At 35.4% G+C, this 25,510-nt stretch overlaps 1 protein-coding gene across 2 annotated transcripts in view; it reads left to right on the top strand.

Moving 5' to 3' along the window:
• Positions 1 to 25,510, top strand: part of Gabra3 (gamma-aminobutyric acid type A receptor subunit alpha3) — a 179,433-nt gene that overhangs the window by 136,539 nt on the left and 17,384 nt on the right. For both annotated transcript variants that reach the window (XM_051178247.1, XM_051178249.1), the window contains 3 exons: positions 1,877 to 1,959; positions 14,616 to 14,759; positions 22,107 to 22,259. In XM_051178247.1, coding sequence (XP_051034204.1) covers positions 1,877 to 1,959; positions 14,616 to 14,759; positions 22,107 to 22,259 — 380 coding nt within the window. The remainder of the gene's footprint in view (positions 1 to 1,876; positions 1,960 to 14,615; positions 14,760 to 22,106; positions 22,260 to 25,510) is intronic.

Below are 25,510 nucleotides of genomic sequence, written 5' to 3'. Positions count from 1 at the left end.
AAAGAAGAAAAAGCATGTGTATGTGTGGGCAGAGTTTGTCATTAGCCAGGCTATGCTGCTATGCTGTGTGTGGGGGGCTGTGGTTTTTAGAATAATACTATTATAACCCCTTCAAGATTTTTCTGCAAAAGAAAATACCATTAGTATATCCATGCTAATGTTCACAACAGCTGCCCACTATTACTGGGGTCATCAAATGGGTATGTATTATTTTTCTCCTCCTACACAAGTAATCCTTGTGAGGGCAATAATTATGTCCTATGCTTGTCTTATTCTTGCATATTTTCTTCATGTTTTCCCACGACTACTTTACACATAGGAAATGTTTATCCAAAGGTAATAATAATTCCAGATAAATTAAGCTTCTGTCACGTGACTAATACATTCCCCAGGGGCTGAGAAGCCATTTACTCTCTAATTACAGAAGGTAGCTGATATAGCAAGACCTTTAGACTTGTTCCAGTCTTACATGTTGTGTGTTTCTGATCAAATCACACAAACTTTTGATATTTGTATCTCTGAAACAGAGATGATAAAGGTACACCCAGTATATTCCTTGCAGGGCCACTGCAGGGGTCAAATAGATTCAGTATCCTCTTTTGTTTCAGACAACCAAGTTCTCTATGACAGAAAGTGTTAGTGGACTTGAATGGGATTACTGCATGTGAATGTGTTTCAGAAACTGTAAAATGCTATGAATAGCTCAAGTTATAACCAATAATCCTTGTAATGGTAATAATTACACATTGAGGTCCCATACTTTCCTAGATGTATGGATATCTTTAATTTGACTATATATATGAATGTTTCCTGGTATCTCACTTGTTTCAACCAAACTGGAGCAGTACAGAGCAACAGTGTTCTGCCAATAAGTACCTGCTGAGATTGTACTAGCTGACACTGTTATAATAGCACTGTGGTTAGGAAGAGTAATGAATGGAGACCTTGTGTACTGGATTCCTTACATGCCTTTCTCTATTGCCTTGATATGAAACAAGACAAATTCCTATATGTGATAAGTTGAAATTCTGTTAAGCAGGAATTACTGTCCCAAGGAAATTCTGGGTGATATAAAGCCAAGAGCAAAAATGCTACTGTAAAGAAGGAAGGTTTTGGGAGAAGAAACAAAATTCTAATTGATGATCAGCTTCTCAGCTTATTAAAATATCATGAGCATGACATAAGCTGTTTTCTATATACATAGTATGTATAAACATTAGATAGAAATAACCTACTGTTGCCAGATTCCAAGCAACTCAAGCAAACTTAAATATTTACTGTGTGGGATTATATATATATATATATATATATATATATATATATATATATATATGATATGATTGGCAAGAATTCATCAGGAAACATTGATATGGATTATTTTAATAGACTAATGCAAGAAAATGAACAGGTAATATGACAAATTATACCCCACCAATATTTCCACAGACAGATTTAAGCATGAGCCTTCCTATTTATGCTTTTGTTGAAAGTTCTTCAGATTTGACCTTTAGATTTTTGATTCCATTCATTACCTTTGTATTTATTTTGGAATAGTATTTTGTGTGTGTGTGTGTGTGTGTACACATGTATGTTCTCCTACAGCAGTGGGTTAATGTTTTTTCTGTTAGTTATGACACATGTAGTATTCACATCAGTTGTAACTAAAAGCAAGCAACATGAGTTGCTGCTTTGAATAGCTCCTCGATCACTTAATCCACTGTTTGTTAGCATACAGACTTCACTGTCAGTGAAAATAAACAAGAACAACCCCATGGTATTCTTAGGAGTACTCCACTGCTGTTGAGTTGGAACTGAGCTTTATGTTTAATAACATTTCTCTTTGCTGTATTTCATTTTCTGTTTTCTCTTCTTTTAGGTTAACAATACATGCTGAATGTCCTATGCATTTGGAAGATTTCCCCATGGATGTGCATGCCTGCCCACTGAAATTTGGAAGCTGTATGTATTTTCTATGTTTTGTTTATCTGATTTGCTTCCAGAAGAAATGTAATATATTTTACTTTGTTCATGGGAAGTTCCTAATACTGACTTTAATCCTTGCTGGCATGGATTGGGTCAGAAGAATGAGGTAAAGTAATACTAACTGATTAAGTATAGGAGACTTGGCTTATAATAGTTTTTTTTCTTTATTCCTTAAGAAACAAAACCGTATTCCACTATTTCAGAGTAATTTCTGTCATTAGATGGAAACATCAACATCTTTCCTTTTCCAGAAGACAGAGCAAGGACTGAAAAATAATATCTGTGTAAGTTATTCGAGTATAGAATTGATAACACCTGAATTATATTCAAATAGAAACTTCATTAGAAAAGTCTCAAGTAATTATATGTGACATATTTTATCAATTATTAGTTTATTAAATATTTACAGAACATCTCTTATGTAACAGACTCTATTCTATAAGCTTGGAATGCATTTGTTAATAAAGCAAAATCCCTAGCCTTATGGAGCTTTGATTATTGAAAAGAATATGATAGTGAAATCTTAAATAAATATTAAATAAAAGTAAAGTAAAAGTAGGCATAAAGTAAGAAGAACCATGGAAAAACTTCAAATACATAGTGATCATACACATGTATACTATGTACTATGACATTTCAAACATATATATATATATTAAAATGGTTAATTTTGGGTAACTAACTTTTCCAGTATTTATAATTTCTTAATTCTAAGGGCATTCAACATCTTCCATTAGGTACTTTGAAATGTACAAATGTAACTCTTGCAAATTATAGCCTCTCTCTATGCTATAGATTATTATAGTATTCCTCCTGCCTAACTGGATTGTGATGGCCATTAGGTATCTATTTTTTGACCAGTCTGTTTCATTTTCATTGACAAGCAAATATATCATCCAGGCAGGCACAACTCATTGTTATTATTCTTATTATGTATAAATTAAAATATTTCATAAAGTGACTTAAGATTAGATATTTTATGATGAAATGGGGATATGATCTGAGGAAATAATGTACTATGCGGCATAGAAGCATCTCAGGAAAAATTGAAGTGATAAAAGTGTTTGGCTTATTAAATAAATGTGGCTGCTGAGTAGCATAAGAGTGAATGAAAGTACTAGGTATAGGTAGACTATAACCTAGTCAGAGCCTCTATGATCTTCTAGAACATTGAAGGGCCCAGGTTTATAGTCTATGGGTAAACAGGGAATGAGTGGATTATTTTCAACTAAAGATTAGTATTGTCTGACTTATTTTGAAAGAAGAATGCATTAGTATTTTTAATAGTTTTTATTTAAGTTTGAAACAAGCTTGTTTTACATGTCAATCCCAATCCCCTCACCCTCCTGTCCTCCCTTGTTCCCCCCACCAACCCCATCCCATCCCCTTTCTTCTTCCCAGAGAGGATTAGGTCTTCCATGGGGAATCTTCAAAATCTGTCATATAATTTGGAGCAGGGCCCAGGTCCTCTCCCATGTGTCTATGCTGAGAAAGTACCCCTCTATGCTGAATGGGCTCCCAAAGTCCATTCATATACTACCTGCCAGCAACTTGTTAATAGAGAAAAAGTATATTATAGAATCCAAAAAAGTTTATATTGCAATATTTAAAGTGAGATATGGTGGTGGAGGTTATTGAAATCTTTCTGATGATGATGGCTCAGCTTGCCTGTGATAGTAGGAAAGGTGATGACAAGTGGAAATGCTGTGTAAAGACCTATAGCAACATACCCTGGTGAATTAGTTGTATCGTTGAGGAAATACTCAAGGGTAGCTAAGAGAGAGTCAACCTAATGAATTTGTTGTCAAATGAGGCAAGTAGTGTTAGACAAGTAGTGTCAGAGGAGTGGAATTGCAAAAGGAGCTAACTTGAAATTACCCTTAAGAAATAATATTTATTAGGAGAGAGCAACTCACTAATGCGAATGCATGATCAAGACTTGAAGGGGAAGAGCAATTAGGAGGAAAAGGGCACACACATCATAGGCAACATGACAGGGCCCCAAAAAGAAAGAGAAACTTCCCTTGAAAACCTAGAAAGGATAAACTTAAAATAATATTAAAAAGAGTACAAGATGCAGCTTAAAGTGACAGAGTAAGACAGAGAGAGCACCATGAACATAGTGGTAAGGATATGAATGATGCACAGGGTCATAATTCAAAGCTAGCTCTGAGAAAAGTGTCAGAGTTGTTTTCTGAGACAAGAGAAGCAGAGATAAGAAAGAACACTTATTGGACTATGACTTTTGTAGGGCTAGAAGGACAGGGTGTGGATGAATGTATTGCTTCAGGCTGAGCAGCTAATCTATTAAAGTGGGGAGCATCTGAAAGGGAGAGACCAAAGATCTAATTGAAAGATACTCCTCAAGAAAAGAAAGACCCTCTCATAGATTAACTTGCCCCTGTGGTTTCTCTACTCCTGGGAATATTTGCTAGTTCTTAACATGATTCATAGCTTGGTCTAATTTCATTCCCATGCAGAACAGATAAAATAAGAATCTATTATGAACAACTTTAAAAAGCAACATTGCATTTATGTTAGTTTCTCAATGCTAAAAAGAAAAGTAGAAAGGGGAGTAGGAGGAAGGGGAAAAGAAGAAGGAAGGAAGAAGAGGAGGATAGAACTCATTAAGCTATCAGCTTTAAAACTTAGAGGTCTATGTACTAATTACAAAGGAAAAGCAGAGACAAATTAAATTTAGCCAAAGCTGTAATCCATCTTAATCCATTATGGAAGTAAGGTCTGGAAGAATGAAGTATCCGTGTTAGAAATGTGGCTTCCATCAGGAAACTCTTAATGGTTTTATGAACCATGTTTGGACTTAAATGAAACATGAGGGAGCAGGAAGATTGAGTCAGGGGAGGAAGGGAGGACAACAAGAAAATAGATACCATAATAGAGGGAGCCATGATAGGTTTGAAGAGAGAAGTGAGGCTAGAGAAATGTCCAGAAACCTACAAGACTGGCTCCAACTAACAATCTGAGCAACAGTGGAAAGGTACCTTAAATTCCCTTCCCTGATCGAAGACTAACTTATGTACCATCATAGAGCCCTCATCTAGTAGCTGATGGAGGCAGATGCAGACACCCACAGCTAAACACTGAGCTGAACTCCTGGAATCTAGTTGCAGAGAGGGAAGTGTGGATTGGAATTGGAGGGGGTTCTGGGGGCATGGCAGGGAGGGAGGGAGAGGGAACTGAGATTAAAATGTAAAATAATAAAAATAATAACAATACTAAAAATTAATTAAATGGGGAAAACTAAATTATTAGATATTAATCAATAGTGGTATATGTTCTAAAAACAAGATCTACAAGCAAAGTCACAATTACACAGCAACATATAGGTGAACAAATGTGCAAGAATTTTAAAATTTTTATGGCAACATATGTTGACACACACCTGTTATCTCAGAACGGAGGGATTGTGTGGGAGACAATGGGGTCTCTGGAGCTTTCTAGCCAGTATAGGCCAGTAGGTGAGCTGTAAGTTCAGTAAGAAACCCTAATTAAAATTAGTAATAATGTGGTGCATGACTGAGGAAGGCACACAGTGTCAACCTCTAACTTTCATATGCACTCATATTCACATACACATAAAAATATACATATGTGCAACAAACATGTGAATACTGTCTTCAAGAAGAAAGAAATATAAAGATTAATGAACAGAAATAAGATAGTTAACTTGAACAGGAACTTGGCATCTATAAATAAAAATAAATGGGAAATTAATGTCAGAAATGTACATGTAAAATTCAGGTCATGGACAGATAAAACAGAAAACAGGATTAGGTAGCTAAAGGATAGGGAACAGAAAATTAACAAAAGGAAGAACACGAAGAAAAATATAGAAAGGAGTAAGAAACATGTTGACCATGGTGGAGAAAAATTATTACATGCAATTAAAAATATACTGTAAGAAATTCATACAATTATGTTTTGCAAAGAAACTTTTCAAAATGATGAAAATTATTCATCCAGTATCTTGAAATGCACATAAATAAATACAAAGATATAATGCTGATTTTAAAGTTTGTATGTAAATATTAAGATACTAATAATACTTAAGATTCTTTTTTTCACCCTCCCATGTCCTCTGACCATTCTCCTATCCCATCTCCCCCCACTCCACAGGGAGGGTGATGCCTTCCTGGAGGGATAATCTAAATCTCTCAAGTCATTTGGAGTAGGGACTAGGCCTTCCCTCTTGCCTCTAGGATGAGGGATCAATCCCTCCCAAAGTCGTTTGTGCACCAGAGATAAATCCTGGTTCCACTGTCTGAGGTCCCTGAGGTCATCCAATTGTGCCAGCACTATTTCCTGAAGATGCTTTATTCCTTCCATTGTATACTTTTAGCTGTTTTGTCAAAAATCAGATGTTTAGGTGTGTGGATTAATATCAGGATTTTCTATTTGATTCCATTGGTCTACCTGTCTATTTTTGTGCCAATATCAGGCTGTTTTCAAGACTACAACTCTGTAGTAGAGCTTGAAGTAGGGGATGGTGATGCCTTCTGAAGTTCCTTTATTGCCCAGGGTTGTTTTGGCTATCCTGGGTCTTTTGTTTTTCCGTATAAACTTGATTATTATCCTTTCAAGGTCAGTGAAGAATTGTGCTGGGATTTTGATTGGGATTTCATTGAATTTGTAGATTGCTTTTGGCAAGATTGCCATTTTTGCTATGTTTATCCCACGTATTCAAAAGCATGGGAGATCTTTCCTTTTTCTGGTATCTTCTTTAATTGCTTTCTTTAAAGACATGAAGTTCTTGCTATATAGGACTTTTGCTTGTTTGGTAAGCGTTATTTCAAGATCCTTTATGTTGTCTGTGGCTATAGTAAAGGATGATGCTTCTCTGATTTCTTTCTCAGCCCCTTTGTAGTCTGTATATAGTAAGGCTACTGACTTTTTTGAGTTTATCTTGTATCCTGCTAGTTTGCTGAAGGTGTTTATCAGCTGTAGGAGTTCCCTGGTAGAGTTTTTTTGGGTCGCTTATATAAACTATCATGTCATCCATAAATAGTGACAGTTTGAGTTCTTCCTTTACAATTTGGATCCCCTTGCTCTCGTTTTGTTGTTTTATTGCTTTAACTAGAACTTCAAGTACCGTATTGAAGAGATAGGGAGAGAGAGGGCAGCCTTGTCTTCTTACTGATTTTAGATGAATTGCCTAAAGCTTCTCTCCATTCAGTTTGATGTTGGCTGTTGGTTTACTATATATTGCTTTTATTATGATTATGTATGTTTCTATTATCCCTGATCTCTCCAAGACCTTTATCATGAAAGGGTGTTGAATTTTGTCAAAGGCTTTTTCAGCATCTACTGAGATGATCATGTGGTCTTTCCTTTTCATTTTGTTTATATGGTGGATCACTTTGACAGATTTTGGTATGGTGAACCATCCATGCAACCCAGTGATGAAGCCTACGTGGTCATGTTGGATGATTTCTCTGATGTGTTCTTGGATTTTATTTGCCAGTATTTTATTGAGTATTTTTGCATGTGGGATATTGGTCTGTAGTTCTCTTTCTTAGTTGTGTTATAATGTATCCTTGTAAGGTCAAATCAGAAGCTTCAGTCAGGTACTCACATCGCATACATAGTCAAGAGCACAGAGAAATGAATGCATATATGATATTTTATTTGCTTCTTCCAAGATCAGTTCATCCATTAATATAGTCCCAGAAACTCTGCCTAGGGAATGTTGTCACCCATATTGGGATGAATCATCTCACATCAATTAAGACAATTCCTCCACAGACATGTTGTTATAGTTTGCTTTTTACAGCTGTGATAAAACATTCTGAAACAAAGGAACTTGGGAATAAGAGAGTTTATTTGACTTATACTTCTTGATCACACTCTATCAATGGGAGATTAATTAAGGAAGGAAGTCAGACAGAAACCTAGAGGCAGGAATTGAATGAAAAATAGGTCATCGAGGAATACTTCTTACTGTCTTCTTCCTCCTACCTTTCTTATACAACCCAGGGCCACTTGCCTTGGGGGGCACCACCATAGTGGGCTGGGCCCTCCTCCATTAATCATAATTAAGAAAATTTCCAATAGACTTGCCTTAGGCCAATACGAGAGAGGCATTTTCTCATTTCAGATTCCTTCTTTCCAAATAACTCTAGCTTATGTCAGATTGACAGAAAACTAACCAGCACATGTGCCTACAGACAAGCCCAATATAAACAAACATATGATTCTAGATTATATGAAATTGACAATTTAAGATAACCATCACAACTCCACAAATGCATGTGCGCATGTATGTGTATTGCGTGCGCGCGCACGCACCCATGCGCACACACACACACACACACACACACACACACACAATTTTGAAGGAAATTTTCCAGTAGCAGCATGTAGAACTAAAGGCACAACACACATTTATATTAAATAAAGTTAAGTGATCAGATTGTGTGGTAACTTGTCTTATGTCAACTTGACACAAGTTAGAGTTATCTAAAAGAAGGGAACCTTAATTTATAAAAATTCTCTATAAGACCTAGCTGTAGGATATTTTATTAATCAGTGACCGATGGAGGCAATCCTAGCCCATTATGGGTGCTATCCTTCCTGAATGGTGGTCCTGGGTTCTATGGGAAAGTAGTCTGAACAAGATAGGGATGCCAGAGAGCAAGCATGCCTCCATGGCCTCTACATCAGCTGCTGCATCCAGGTTCCTGTTCTATTTGAGTTCCTGTCCTGACTTCCTTTGGTGATGAACAGTGATGTAGAAGTGTAAGCCAAGAAAACCCTTTCCTCCCTAACTTGCTTATTGGTCTCGGTGTTTCATTGCAGCAATAGAAACATTAACTAAGACATATTGGTACCAGGTGTGGAGTATTGCTGTGACAGACATGACCATGTTGCTTAGGTGTTGTTCAGGGTAGAAGGTTATTAAGAGCTCTGTGATATGCTCTGTAGGAGTTTGGAAGAACGGTTACAGCAGTGCAGAAAATAGAGGTCTGACTTGTGAAGATTCAAAGGGAAGTTTAAAGACTCTATTGAGGCAGTTTGTTATTTTGAATTAAGATCCTTTGATTCTTGTTAACTGTGATTAAAATGATACCAGAACTACTAAAGCAGAACTTTGCTTTGCTGGGATACTTGATGTTGGTTAGCTGGAGCTAAGAAATTAATGGTGATTAAGAGGAGACCAGCATCACTGAGGTGAAATATTCTAGGAAGTGTTTTCTGAGAACACAGAGAAGCTTTGTTCTAGAGGCGGTCAAAGTTGTATCTCATGCTGGCCAGACTTGGTAATGTGTAAGATTCACCCAGGTGGTACTGGTTTTGCAAGCAGAAACGGGAGGGTCATGGAGAACAGCTGGGTCTTGATGCTGTGAGAAGCCAAGAGAAGTCATTGGTGAAGGTGCAGCCTCAATGGCCAGGACTGAAAGGGTCATGAAAAGAAGTTGAGGCTTGGTATCATGAAGAGAGCTCAGGAGAGGTGAAAGTGCAGCTCAGTTGCAGCAGAAGACCTCAGCATCTTGGAGATGCCTGTACCATGGGACAACCACCAAGAACAGCAGCAGCAGTGGAGACCCTGCCTGAGCTTAGAAGACAGCTGTGTGTGCTGCAGAGGATGGAGCTGGAGAAGTGACCCAAGTCATTTGGAGGAGTCCAGAAGGTTATGAAAGAATCCAGTCATTGGACACTTGGGTTATTTACAGTTTTTAAGTTCAGTTTCACTTTGATTTGACCATGACTAAATCTGGTTCTTTCCTCTTGAAGAAAGAAAGTATTTACTTTATTTTTATTTTAATGGAACCAACAGTTGAAAGACTGAACTTAAAAACTTTGGATTTTAAAAGAGATTGGCTATTTTAAAGGGACTGAAAGTTCAATATTTGAATTTGTCAGGACTGTGGGACTTTTGAAATTATGATTTTAATGTGAGATCTTGGGGACAAACTAAGAAAGGAAGGTTTGTGGCTTAATAGTAATGTGTTTGTGTGTTAGGTTGACAGGAGGTCAGTTACGCTGGCCAGTGTACGTCAACCTGATACAAATTAGAGGTATCTGAAAGGAGGGAACCCCAATTGAGAATATGCCTCCATAAGATCTGGCTGTGAGGCATTTTCTTAATTGGTTATTGATAGGGGATGGCCCAGCACATTGTGAGTAGTACCATCTGGATGCTATAGAAAAGCAGGCTGAGTGACCCAGGGGAAGCAAGCCAGTTATCTGTACCCCTCCATGGCCTCTGCATTAGCTTCTGCCACCAGGTTCCTGTCCTATTTGAGTTCCTGTCCTGACTTCCTTTGGTGATGAACAGTGATGTGGAAGTGTGAGCTAAATAGACCCTTTCCTCCCCAACTTGAGTTTTGGTGATGATGGTTCATTGCAACAACTTCGACAGATTGTGACCACTGAAGTGTGTGAGCTTCTTTCCTCTCCCTTTTGATTTTATACCATAAATTCACAATAACTAGGTATCTGTGCTAAGATTTAATTCTGATATAAAAGCACATATTCCAAATTTTGCTCATTTCTAATTGTTCTGGAAGATAAGAGTGGGCAATTAATTTTGTTGTTACTTGTCCAGACGGTATGGTGGGATTAGTAAAGAAATGACTATAAATAGTTAAGAAGAGGTTCAAGGACTATGGAGGCTAGAGAAAAGACACGACTACAATAAATGTTAAGGATATGGCAGATGAAATTAAGAAACATTATCCTGGAAGGAAAATTGAGCATATTAAGGGATGAGTGATCCACACTCTTAAGTCTTTGTGTGTAGTTAAGAGAACCTCAAATGTCACTTCTGACAAAAATAGTTGTTGAAAATTTATTCTGTCAACCTTTGCTTCCAGGGCTCCTGCATGAAAGCAATGAGAGGATTTTGTAAAGCTGTTGAAAGAGTGTAGCTTCTGAATTATTAGGAGACAAAGTCTCGCAAAAGAAACCCCAATCCTCTAGCTCCCACAGTCCTTTTGCCCCTTCTTCCACAATGTTCCCTAACCCTTAGGTGCAGAAGTTGTCTTATATAAGTATCATCCAATAAAAGCGGGCTCTGTAACTTTAACTAAAAATGAGCTGAACAAGGACAACAAAAATGAACATGACAAAGTAGACTGGGAAACACCCACAATGCCTGAACCCCACACAAGAGCTAAGGAATGATGAGATCTGGTGAAATAATCCTAACCATGAAAGAATGAGTCAATTAGTTGTCCAACATAAATGGCCATCCCTGAAAACATACATATTTGTAACATTATACAGACTGAGAAGGTTATATAATATTTATATGACAACAATTAATGGAAATGTGGTCTTGAATTTGAAAGAGACTGAGGACAGATGTGTTGGAGAATTTGGAGGGAGGAAAAGGAAAAGTGAAATGATGTAATTATAATTTCAAAAAAAAGTGGAAGTAATTTTAAAAAGTTGTCATAAGAAACTTTCAACAACTTCCAGAAATTAACCAAAGGCCCACAGTAATCTGAAGTGTCATTTTAATAAAAAATAAACTGAGTGTTTGCCTCTGGCTTTAGTTAACACTTAACTTGTTTTCCCCCTCACTAAGTTGCATAATTTTTATGTTGGAATTGCATTACAGTGGTTTGGCTTTCTCTGCCTCCTTCAAAAAATAGCAAGCTCCCTGGTAGGGTTACAACATCTGGTTTTTTACTAATGTATAGTAATTATACAAAGTAAGGGATACATTTTGACAGTTCTTCATACACATATAATGTACTTTAATTATATTTACTTCCTTTCTGATTTCCCATCCACATTTCCATCCTCCTATATATATATAGTAGTTCTCCCTTTCATTTTCATGTTATTTTACCCACTAGATTCTACATATGAGAGAATAACCAACAATGACAATAACAGCAAAATCCTTTGTTTACCAGTATAGTGTCAGGCTTTAAGATTTACTTGTAATTTGGGAGCTAGCATTCACTAATATCTGACCTATATAGTCAGTTTAAGTTAAGAAATCTACCAAAAATATTTTCTTTCTTAGGGTTAAAAATATCTTTTACCATTTATCTTTCACTAAAACACTAATACATGGTCAAACTATTTTTTTATATTTTTCTCTAGTGCCTTCTCCATTTAGTACATATGCTTAGAGTTCACCCATTCCTAAACAGAGATGCACCTGTTTGTATCTTCACATTTTTGCTCTTCAGTAGTCCTAATGTTGTCTGTTTTAAGGGAAATTCATTAGAAAACAGCATGAAGTCACATTTCTTAAAGAGAACTTACACACACCACACACACACACACACACACACACACACACACACGTTGTATATACCAGAACATATTTTGGTTAGGGCATGAAAGGATTTGTTAAGAAATGTTCCCTCTTTTCAGTGATAGTAGTTTAAAGAACTACAACTGAAGTACTAGATAAGCAACATATTTTTTTCCAAAGCTGAATCACAAGATACCACCTCATGGCGGTCTATAGAAGTACGTCTCCTGAAGGGTTGCAAATTGGAGTAGTAAATATAGTATATTTGATCCATACAGTGTTTATTGCTTTTATTTTTTTTTTAAGAAGTTGTGTACCAAAGGCTGGGGATGTATCTCAGTGAACAAAGTGCTTGCAGTACAAGCATGAGAACCCGAGTATCCACACAAATATCCAAGCATAGGTATATACAGAAGGAACTCCAGCATTAGTGGGGAGGAGAAAGCATGATGGGAAAAAAGAGCATCTTTGGGGCTTGATGCCTATTAACCCAGCTGCCAAATTCTAAGTTCCTATTTTATGAAATTAAATGATTTGATAATACTAGGCTGGTTACAACCAGCTGGGGCTCTGTGGTGACTAGTTCTTATAGGTGATTGAACCCCAGGACTCTGGAAGGAGAAAAATTGACTCCTGGCCAAAGTGGTATCCTCTGTCCTCTACATCCACACTATGGGATACATAAGCATTTGTGCATGCATGCATGCATACACATGCACACATACACAAATGTAACAAATATTTTTTAAAAAGTATCTACTAATTGTAGGACTAAATGTATGTCAGTGTGAAGTATTGTTATAAATATGTTTAAGAAATGATTGAGACAATTTGTGTAGATAATTTATGTGGAAAAGTTAAATCTCTTATTCAATTTTCTTTTTTAAAAAATGTGTGTGTGCACATGCATGTGTGTGCAAGGCACAGATTGGTACTAGGTGTCTTCAGTCATTCCCCATCTCTCATTTGAGAGAGTCTCCTAGTGAATGTGGATATTACTGATTTGGCTAGAGCTTGAGCTCCAGGTATGCTTTATGCCTCTGTGTCCACCACTATAAGCATGTACCTAGATTTTTATATGGTAGGTGGGGGATATGAACTTGGGCCTTCATACTTATGTGGTAAATGCTTTAACAATTGAGCCAATCTCCAATCCAGTCCCCTCTTCTAAAATTCTTTTAGGCACAAATGGCAATACAGATATAAAACTAGCATAGAATTATACATAGTTGGTCAAGGTACAAATGAGAATTTTTATGTCCATGAGTTCTTTGTGTGTTATTCATTATAAGTAAATCACAACATGGCTTACTTATTTGAAAACAAGTCCTAAATAAAATGTATACAAATCACAATCAATATACACATGTAAGTATTAATGCCAGATTTGCTTATGACTAGTATATTAAGTATCACAAAAAATTCCAGAGAGGTTTCATTATTTTACTAGAAGATTCGCCAGAAATTATTTACTTTGTGATAGACTATTAAACTAGTGCATATTAAAGGTACAGTAGCTGCCTTCATGAGGTGGAGATATTTTCACTTTTTGACAGAAAGCTTAAAACTTGGAGGGAAGGGGCAAACTCTATGGTTATTGGTTTCCCTTTCTGTGCCTAGGTACCCAGTTAGAATAAGATGCTCACTCTATGAAATTCAGTATGGAAATCCCCTAGGAAGGAATCAACTCATTCATTTATGAGATTGACAAAAACTATGTATCTCTGTGCCAGCTCAGATGTTTGAAAATCTGTTAAAAAAAATACTGTATTTGATATTATAATTTCAAATCAATGAGAAAACATTGTTAACTTGGTGTAAAAGAAAATGTGAGATTTCTGGTCTCAATATTAAGTTATGAAAGAAAATTGTAATAATTATTGCTATTTTAATTTGGATTTTATTTTAACTTAAAATGTCATAAGATTGAATTTTTATCCCAATCTCATATCCTCATCTCATTAATTGAAGACATTTTTATTACATTCCTGGCAGATTATTTTTATTACCAGCCTGATTCACTCAGGTATGTCTCCTGCTCTTGTGTCCTTTGAGTTTGACATTTGGGAATGAGGTGATATTTTAGTTATTCTTCCACATCTCCATACATTTCCCCCAAGAAAAGGTGTCAGTAGAGAACATTGTCAGTCACTAAAGGCACAAAATATGTAGTTTCATCTATGTTATACATACTATAATAAGTATTTACTGTGCAGTTATTTGAGGAGTCAATGATTGAATAGAAAGGGGATTTACATGAAAGACAAAGAGGAATTTAGAAAGCTTTGTGGATGGAAGCTGTATTAAATTAAATATTATTAATTCATGTACATGTTTAACATGATAGGAAATCATTTTCTTTTCCCTTAAACTTCTTTTTCAACCAATTCTGCTATAGACGCCTATACCAAAGCTGAAGTGATTTATTCTTGGACTCTTGGGAAGAACAAATCTGTGGAAGTAGCACAGGATGGTTCTCGCCTGAATCAATATGACTTGCTTGGACATGTTGTTGGGACAGAGATAATCCGGTCTAGTACAGGTATTGGCTTATTTATTACACTTCTATATTATCTGTACAATATACCAACATTGTATTTATAACTTATTTAATCTTTAAAACAGTTTTGAAAACTATTACAGAGATGAAATTGTAGGAATTCAATAATTTGTCCCATGTTGTTATTTAGTGTCAGAATCAAACTGTGAACCCAAGCAGTAAGCTCTTAAATTCTTCTGAAGCCTAGTGCCCTGATGCCTCTTAAGGAGTGTGGGAGAAGATAAAGGAAGTGTGATAGAAATCAGAGAGGGCATAGCGATAAGGTCACTCAGCTTAGGTCACAGAGTGTTCAGTAGTTCTGAGGCAGTAAGTTACTAGCCCCACTAGAGGTCCAAGAGTAGTCAGCAAATTAGTTTTTTGATGAGATCACCCATCTCAGAGAAAAAAAAAATTCCCCAAAACTTGTGGGGAAACAAGTACTTTTTGAGAGACATGTTCTATGCTCTGTAGTATGCAATTTGTCCATTTGAATACTATGTGATTCTAGAAGTACAATAAAAATGAGTTCAATAACCAACATAAAGACAGTGGCTTATAACCTTGTAACTCCAGTTGCAGGTGATCTAACACGATCTTCTGGCTTACACAAGCATCCACAAGCTCATGTGCACATTCATACACACACACACACACACACACACACACACACACACACCTGAGAGATGATAGTATGTTGTTCTTTTGCTATAATTATTGCTTAAGAAACACAAACACAAGAAACAGCGCCCATGTGGAGTTTATTGAGGGAAGGGGAGAAAGGGGGTAGCTGGTGGCCCCAAACAAAAGCAGCGGGGAGAGAGAGAGAGAGAGAGAGAGAGAGAGAAGAGAGAGAGAGAAGAGAGAGAGAGAGAGAGAGAGAGAGAGAGAGAGAGAGAGAGAGAGAGAGAGAGAGAGAGAGAAGGCCAGAGAGAAAGAGCAAGAGATTCTGGTCCATCGTCTGGGGTGGGATCAGCAAGCTGCTGATTCCCAACAGTAGGGGTGGGGAGAGTGAGATAGATAAGCAGACAGACACAAACACAGAAATAAAAATAAAAATAGAAAATTTTCCTTAAAAGGTTTAATATGTTAATTATTTGTCTTGTGCATATCACTGTATAGAATTCCCCTTGCACATACCTTTTATTCTTTTTTATATTTTTATATTTTTGTCTACTTTGAACATTATAATTTTTATAAAGTTTTCATTCATTAAATGTACAGGAGCCATATATAATTCAGTACCAATATACTAACAATGGTAATAAAGGCATTAATACTTGCGTTGTTTACTTTAAACAAAACTAAAATAATGAAATTCTCTCTTTCAAGGCTATGAGATTCTTGATAATTATTTGTGGGTTTGTGGAAAATGTAGCAGTTCATTGCTGAAACTCAGCAAAATAATTGTTTCATTTGTAATGGCATTGTGCAGGACTCGTGGCTTACTTTAGCAATTATCTACCATTATGCCCTGTGTTTAATTTTATAAACAATGCTTGTGTAGACCTTCCTTTTCCAGACAGCATTTTGCTACAGTGTAATTATCTGTCTATGATCCAGACAGAACATTTTTGAAAATAATACATGTTGACAAACTGCTGCTTTGAAAGTTTAACCAATTCCCTGTCCCACTCTCCCTGTATGAGCATGCCAATTTTCCTTAGCAATACTGGTATTATGAACTCAATTATCTCCCCACCACCTAAAAATATGTTACTATAGAATGCTACCTTATTTGGGAATAGTGTCATTGTAAATGTGTAAATGTAGTAACTGATGATGAGGTCATGTTGCACTAATGTTATATAATTGGGGAAATTGGAAAGACTATATGAACATAAAGGGTATAATCAGGTGGATGTTTCCATAAGAAATGAACAAGTTGAGATTAGTAAGAAGCAAGGGAAGAGTCCCTTACAGGTTTTAAACAGAGCAAGGCCCTACTGACAACTTCATTTCAAACCTCTGAGTGATAAAATTGTCTTGTTTTAAAATATCCAGTATCTGGAACTTTTTGTGGCAGCCTCAGCAAATTACTGCAACCATAAACTCTTGTTTTATTTCCTTAACATGAATGGTAATGAGATTGATAATGAATAATTGTTGAGCATGTAGTATGTGCCGGGCACAGCACTACGGACATGTAGTAACTCATTTAAACTTTGAACAACACTGAGAAGTAAGCAATATTGATCCTGGTATCTGAATAAAGAAATATGGATCAGAATAATTTGGTACCTTCAGCACTTACATTTTAGTTCCCTTCATGCTTATAATCTGCTTTATACTGTTATAACTTTTTACTTTTTGAGATAGAACATGGATTACTTTGAGCCAAGTATATTAATGCATAGTACACTTTAATCACCTACTACCATTCTGCTCCCCTACCAGATTCAATATTTCTTGATGGCTGTGTATAACTGTCACTATGTTTCATGTGCTATCATTCCGTTTGTTTTAGTTGCTTTGTCTTCTTTCTTTCTAGAAGTTTAAAAGGTATATATAATTACTTTGATGGTAACAGTGCATACTAATGATGGCACATCCTAATCCCAGAATCTTTGAGCCTGTTAGGTTATGAAGGTAAAATTAAGGGTTTTTTATGGTATTTAAGTAAAGATATAGTCCTGGATTATTCAGGTAGGACCACCATAATTACAAAAGATTCTTCATGAAGGTCAGGCAGGCAAGAAAAACCAGTCAGAGAGAATAAATGCAGAGTGACCAAACAGGAAATGCTGGTAGCCTCTTCCCTAGAATCATCAGAAAAAAAATGCAGTTTAGTCAATGGTGTATATGAATATCAAGATATTACATGCTTTCTCATAAATATGCACAGTTTGTATTTTATACATATTGCTCAAATGTATTTAATGAAAGCACAGAGTTTTCAAAATACTATTTGAGATTTCTGACCTCCTGAAGTGTGAGAACATAAATTTATTAAAGGATTGATTAAAAAAACAAATATAGCTCTGTGCTCTAATTAAGATTTTAAAATTTGGCTTGGAGATTGAAACAAAGCAAGAGAGGGGAACTATTAAGTAATGTGTTTTGTTGGGGCTGCATTACTTCTTTACTGGGCAGTATCTGTTTTAATTTAATCATTACTCGGTAGAAAGAGCCTGTAAAGACTTTGGGGGAAAGATGTTCTGGATTGCTTTCTTTGGACAGAAAAAGCAAGTATCTCACTAGCTCACTGTGCCTGCCCTATTCTCCTCTATGTGCTGATTCTTGACCTGTTGTCTGTCTTAGGGATTCATACTCTTTTTGTATCATTTATACACTGTGTTTGCCATATACATAGGTCCATTTTTAAATTCATATAAATTTATGTCCATTTCTAGATTGCTTTTACTCTTTGTTTGTTTTCTGTTTATGAATCAAATAATTTAATAAGAATATATGGATATTTTCCAGCTAGTTTGAGCTGTCATACTGTATATATGTGTAAGTGTATATAATAATTTTATTGCCATGGTTAATGGTAGCAAAGTAAAATAATGAACATTTACATATATATATATATATATATATATATATATATATACTCTTATACCTTTTTATTTGAGAACTATGTAAATATTATTACCTCACATAAATGTGTCAGTAATTACCTTTTAACTGTTGAATATGCCCCTCCATGGAGGTCCCATCATATGACTAGGAACCTGGGCAGAGAAGTTCAATCTACACATGTTCCGTTCCATATGGTTGAATTTTACTACAAATGCTCTCATTCTCCACTCCACTGTGATGTAATTTCATAATTTCTTCTCTTGGTTCAAGATTCAAATATCTGTAAAATAAATGAATGAAATTCTTCAAGCCTGTTGACTAGTTATTGACACCAGTTTCTATTTCAATACTGATTCAATTATCTCCCATTAGGAAAATTATTAGTTATTTAGGAGGATAGTTAGGATTCATGATTGTTCCCAATATCTTTTAGATATTTAATCTTTTTCTACAACATCAGTTTTGTCTAATTCCAACTGTTCTATGCTATCTCTATGTGTAGACAGACCCAAAAACAGGAGACTGAAGGAAAGAGACATAAAGGAAACACAGAGAAATGGAAACTAAAAGATTACAGAACACAATATAAAGAATAAGGAATAGATGATGTGTAGAGGTGAAAAAATACCAGACATGGATTTAAGGCAGGAAAACTGCTTTGATTGTATATTGAGTTAATTTGTGAAGATATGTTTAAAGTCCTCTGTATATTTTAAAACTCTCAATAACTAAGTTGTTTATAAAATAGCTTCAAATATTTTACATGTAGCTCAGTTGGAGTTAAGAGGCTGGAATGAAAAGGCAGGGTGAAATTCTCCAAAGCACTTACATAGCATCTTCATAAAAAACAAAGAAAGGCAGCAATAGAGGTAAAATGAAGGGAATATACCAATCCAACTCAACATTGGTTAGGTAAGCTTTTCCATATTTCTGCCTTAAATAATAGATAATAATTAATTTATAAACACATTATCATATTTACTATTTCACATAGAACACAGATAGTAATTTACAAGCTTAACAAGCTGGAGCTCACCGGTGAAAACAGAATTAAAGGAAATGGAAAAATCTCCCAATTGCCTGAGTTCTCACTTTGAAAGAAAAAATATGGAGATATTATAGAAAATGATGGGGAGTATTGGAAAAGAACTTGTCAGTGAATTTGTACAATGAATTAATTTGCTAAATATCTGTGATTTACTAAAGTGGCCTTCCATTTTCCCCCTTCTCTTTTTCTATTGGATCCAGATAATCTGCAAAATATTTAAAAAGCAGAAATAAATGATGGCTCCTCAACCAGGACAAGGCATTAGTTCTCAATAAAACAGAAAGCAAAGCTAATAGTGAAGAAAGGGAAGAAAAGTTTGAAGATATCATAGTCAGTTATTTAAAACAAGTGGTTGATCTGATAAACATTTCACAAGTACATTTGTCTTCCTTTTCAGATTCATAGATTGTAATTGTGAATGTTAAGTAGTAATGTTAATATATCAGTTATGTTTTATATATTAGATATTTCTTTTTTATTTATTTTATATAACCAAGTCCATTTAAGTGAAAACAAACATTTATAGACAATATTTGGGAATTTGGGCATTGTTCTTTCCAAACTACTTCCTGCTGGTAAAGCGCGCTGTCATGGGGGATTAGAAGAAGATTCAGAAATCCTGGCTGTAGTCTGTAAGGCTGCTTTGTCCAGCTGTTTTGAATGTAGGATCACCTGGTACTCTGTTTCAGGTGGTCTGGCTTGATCAAACCACATTAGTCTGGAAGGAATCCACATTTTTTCATTTTCTGTGGAAACAAAAATAGAAATCCTTTTCCCCAGTAACTTGTCCTTGAACTTAAAGTTTTGAGTCAGAGCATTTTTTAATTTAATTTATTATTTTACATGTCGATCCCAGATCCCTCTCCCTCCCTCATTCCCTCCCTTTTACCCTCTCTGCCCCCTCACATGCACCCTAACCACCCTCCTCTCCCATCCCCCCACCCCAATTCCATATGTAGGGGAATGCCATCCAGTTGGGGTCATGTAGATCTGACAGGTCATGTGAAGTAGGGACTAGGGCTTCTCTCCTGTGTCTAGATTAAGGCAGTTATCACTCCATGGGGGATGTGTTCGCAAAGTCCTTTTGTGTACCAGGGATACCTATTTCACATGAATTAGGAATATGATAAATATGGGGGAAATGGTCAAGCCAATTAAAGTCCAACTCTTGGGAAATATAAGTCCTTGATGCCTTATCAATAGGGAAAGGTGAAGGAAAGGCAATGGAAGAGGAGAATAAAGGTGTTGGAAGGAGGAAAAGGGAAGGAAGGAAAAAAGGAAGTCAAATATAGTAAACAAAGACAGAGAAAAAGGGACAATATAATACCAAGCATTTTGAATATTTTAATTTTGGGCTCAGATACCTGAGGGCTACTAATTTTTTAGAAGGGATAATCTGTTGACAGGATCCTTTTGGAATAGATTAAGGGAGACAGAAAGTAAAATTCCTGTTAGATGCCCAAATAGTTATACCAAATAAAGCTACAGTTGCGAGCTTCAAGTCTCCTATAACAAGTTACTACCACATGATGGCTTAAAACAGACTAAATTTCTTGTTTCTCAGATTTGGAGGTTAGGATTCTGAAATTAAAATATTGCCGAGATTATTTCTATTTTGAGATTGTGAGGAAGAATCTGTTCCTTGCCTGTTTGTAGCTTCTACAGATGGCTAGCCATTTTTTTTTTTTTTTTTTTTTTTTTTTTTGTGGTGCTTGGACTGAGAATACATCATGTTATTCTCTTCTCCTGGTATTCATGGAAAATGGAAGATTTACCTATGACAAATACTATTGAAAACTACAGAGCCTGAATAGTATTGATTGATGTTAACAGAGTAATAATTGCTACGGACTATTGTTTAAAACCTATCAGCAGCTATGTTGAATGGTATAAGGTTATATAAGTCAGTTCACATTGTGCTATGACGACTTTAAAACAGTGTATATATTTGTGTGTGTGTGTGTGTGTATATATATACATATTTATACATATATACACACATATATACATATAATATATATATAGTGTGTGTGTTTGTGTGTGTGTGCATGCATGCTTGTCTGTATGTATATCACATGCATTCAGGGCTCACAGAGGCCAGAGGAAAGTGTAAGCTCTTTTAGAGATGTAATGTTGGGAGGTTGTGTGTTGCCTAATGTGGGTGCTAAAAACTGAACCTAGATCCTCTGCAGAACCCTGTGCATACTCATTATCACTGATCCTTCTCTCTAGACCTCATGTGTCCTTTTGGTTCTAATGAAATAATACTTGTATTATATCAAAACATGGTGTTGAAAAGAATAATCTGTGAATACAATCTATGTGGTCTTAATTTTGGAGCACCAGTAGTTACTAATTGGGTACATGTTCAAGGTGTTCTATTCCTTGTTCTTTGAGTTTCTTGATCTGTAAAATGAGACCACAGGAGTCCACACTTCACAGGGCCATTGGGAAATTATTTATTTTAATGAAGTGTTACATGAGTGTATAGTAAGTACTTCCTTTATAAAAACATAATTATTTATTATTATTTAAATAAAAACATGAATAAATTTGTCAGACTTGCTCTGAGGAAGTTGCTATGATATATTGTTAGTCCATCTTTCATACCAAAATACTATTGCATAATTCTGATTATCAAGGAGCTCAAGAGTTTGGAAGGTGTTAGGATGTCTTAACTTGAATATGAGAGTAAGGCTTTCTGAGAACAAAACTGAAGCCCAAGTTGCTTTAACAAAGTTTGTATGATTCTAGGCTGACTAATTTTATTCTCTGTACAGGAGAATATGTCGTCATGACAACCCACTTTCATCTGAAGAGAAAAATTGGCTACTTTGTCATCCAAACCTACTTGCCATGTATCATGACTGTCATTCTGTCACAGGTGTCTTTCTGGCTTAATAGAGAATCTGTCCCTGCCCGTACAGTCTTTGGTAAGTTTTGCTTCATGGAGAATTGGGGAGGAGCACTTGTATAGTCCTAGTAGAGGTAAGGAAGGTAGAACTGCTACTGTAGACCAAGATGGTGTCCAAGCCCAGTAGCAGTAATGTATTGTCAGATGCTGAGATTTCAAGCAACCAAATTCTTAACAAAGGAGCAGAAATAAAACTGATGCAGTAGTGAAATTACTCAAATGTTCCTTATCTTATTTTGTCCTGGGAACCAGGAAGAAATTGAGTCTTTAATGAGAAATATACAAATTTATTGCAAAGAGTAGAAAATGTCAAGGGTAGAAAACCAACTTGAAAACAGATAAATAGATTGAGCTATTGAAGGTAACTTATAAGTATTTTGCCTGGTGCCTATGAGGTCAGAAGAAGGTATAAGATCCGTCTAGAACTAGAGTTAGAGACAGCTGTCAGCTACTATGTGGGCGATAGGAGCTCAATCCAAGTCCTCTGTATGAGAAACAAATGTTTTTAACTTCTGAGCCATTTCTCCTACCCCCAGGAATATATATGAATATATATATATATATATATATATATTCATGATTTGTGTATCTGTTCCAGCCTTTTGAGAGAATGAATTTACTGCTATTCAGTAAAGATTGTGTGTACACTTTAGATGGTTTCTCGAACAGTATGTACAATCAGAGAAATTTATTTCAGAATGAGGTTACTTAGATCTAGGAAGAAGTTTTCATATCATGGATTGCCCTCTTTTTCCTCAGAGACTTAAAGTATACAAAACATTTTTTTTGCCTGTTTTTGGCACAGCGAGGTTTTCAGAGGATGAAAATTTATTCTTTCAGGCTATTGAACTACTGGGTAAATAGAGACTGTGAAGCATATAATCAGATATGCTAGATAAGCATAAAGAAGGCTTTTTAGCCAATATCTTGAGGCTATACAGTGTTGTTACATTAATGGAAGATATTTACGAGAGAAGTAGCACATTTGGTCTTTTCCAAGAGTAGACAGCAGCAGCAACAGAGAAAAATTACAAAACAATAAGAAAGTTCCAACATTATAGAAGTCAAGAGGGAAGTGTGTAATGGCAAGAAATAGTCTTGTGGGCTGAAGGTCTACTGTGAATTTTTATAAAACACAGGTAGATTCTATGTGATGGTTAGTGTGGTATACTCAGATGTTACTGAAGTAGAGAAAACAGAAGCTTTATGGATGTGGTTATAAGTGTCCATTATTAGAGGAAAAACTATGATTAGAATATATTATATGAAAAAATATTTTCAACAAAAAGTGGCTATTTAGCTGGGCTACTAGTTTTGGTAAAGAAGCATCTGAATTTTATATAAAAGAAGGTGCTGAGCTTCAACACTGTTAAGGGTTATAATTAAAGCTATGGTATACTGAGTGATACCCTCTAAAAATTCATCTCCTAGTTTCTTGGATATGAAAATATGACTCCAGATGTGATGCAGTTGAAAATTTCTAGCTGGAGATATTATTCTGCACTGTCAAATATTTAACTACAGAAGAATAAGTGTTGTGGTAAAGGAAGCAAGCCAAATTGGAAGATATTCTGTTATTGTCTTATAGGAAGAGAGAAAAGCTCACTAGCCAAGAAATGCAATTGATGTAGCATTAAAAGCTACAAAAGACAATAGATTATTATTATTACACCAGATCCTTCAAAGGAAGTGGGACCCTGGTCAAGATTGACCTTAACTCAGTAGAACTAATTCCAGGCTTATTGTACCTAGATCTGTAATTTCAGTTTGTGGTATGTTAAGCCACTATATATGTGATAACTTGTTACATCAACCATAAAAAAATTAAGACAAAACACCATTCCCATAAATCTAATGTTATTGAATGGTTGTAACCTCAATGTAAGAGAACATTAAAAAATTACACATGGAATAGAAGGATAATGTGAAAACATTTCTATTGTGGCCTAAGCTATGTGTAAAATACAGGTTTCTTTGAGAATTTATTCTTTTTATAGTGGCCTCATACTAATTTAGAATTCTTATTTACAGTAACTGCATTGACCAAATAACCTCCAAGTTTAAATGTTAATTTAAAAATTAAAGACAAGGAGCCAAAAATAGCCAATATTCTTTTGAATAGGAACAGAGTGAAGAGCCATGCCCCATAAAGTGTCAAGATGATTAAAAGGCAATAGTCATTAAGTAAGCATTGTATTGGCATAAAGAAAATAAATAAATAAATAAATTAAACACTACAGTGAACTTGAAAGTATCTTCTTATATATGGAAACTTGATTTATCACAAAGATGGCATTGGGGAGAATTTATTAAAAATTATTCATGGATTTCAAAACAAAAATTAAAAATATGATGCTCTTGAAATAAACCACAAAAATGATACAATGTTTGTGTATCTTGTGGAATATGTATTCTAGCTGTATAAGAGTTGGTCAAACATTTTTCAAAGTGGTTGTATCATTTAATATAACTCCCCTAATCTGGATGTTCTTCTTTTACACATATAACCAACTGAAAGGAATTATGTAATAAAATGCATTAAATAAAAACACTTCCAAAAGAATGCCCATATATTTCAATCACAAAAAAATGCTTCAATGACTAGCCATATATTGATTCAACTGTATACATTTCTCAAAAGAGCTCAAATGTGAAAGATATTTTTATTTTATTGTAAATGAATTGTACCACAGTTTGAAAATACAGACCCGTAGGACTATAGATATTGGAATAATCAAACAAATTTTCAAATAACCATGATGAATATTTATAAATAAATTAATGCAATGAGGAAAAATGCAGGAGAAAGAATGGAGGCAGGGTCATCTTGGTTATCATAGAACTTGAAAATACAAATTAATATTTATTTATTGAAGCATAGTTAATTTACCCCCTGAACTGAAGGACAGATCAAAAGAAAATACCTTTGGAGACAAAAATATGAAATACTCACAGAGAAATGGCATGAGATTCACTGAGAAGTTCTAACACAGTAGAATGGTGGAAGTGAAAGAATGGTTGAGACAATTTTGAAGAGACAATAGACTAAAACTGGCCCTATATAAAGAAGGATATAAAGTTATAATTAGAAGGAAATCTACAATCCCCAGCTAGATGAGTTGAAAGAATGAAAATTTGTGATTGTTATCATTAGTCTTTCCCTGAATGAATTACTGATGGCCACCAATGCCCAGTAGTGGTGCATTCTTTTCATCCCAGCACTCAAGATGCAAAGATGTGTGGATCTCTACATTCAAGCCACCCTGGTCT

The sequence above is a fragment of the Phodopus roborovskii genome, unplaced genomic scaffold (assembly GCF_943737965.1).
Source record: "Phodopus roborovskii unplaced genomic scaffold, PHOROB, whole genome shotgun sequence".
Lineage (NCBI taxonomy): Eukaryota > Metazoa > Chordata > Mammalia > Rodentia > Cricetidae > Phodopus > Phodopus roborovskii.
Note: the sequence above shows the minus strand (reverse complement) of the source record. Positions and strands in the feature narration are given on the sequence as shown.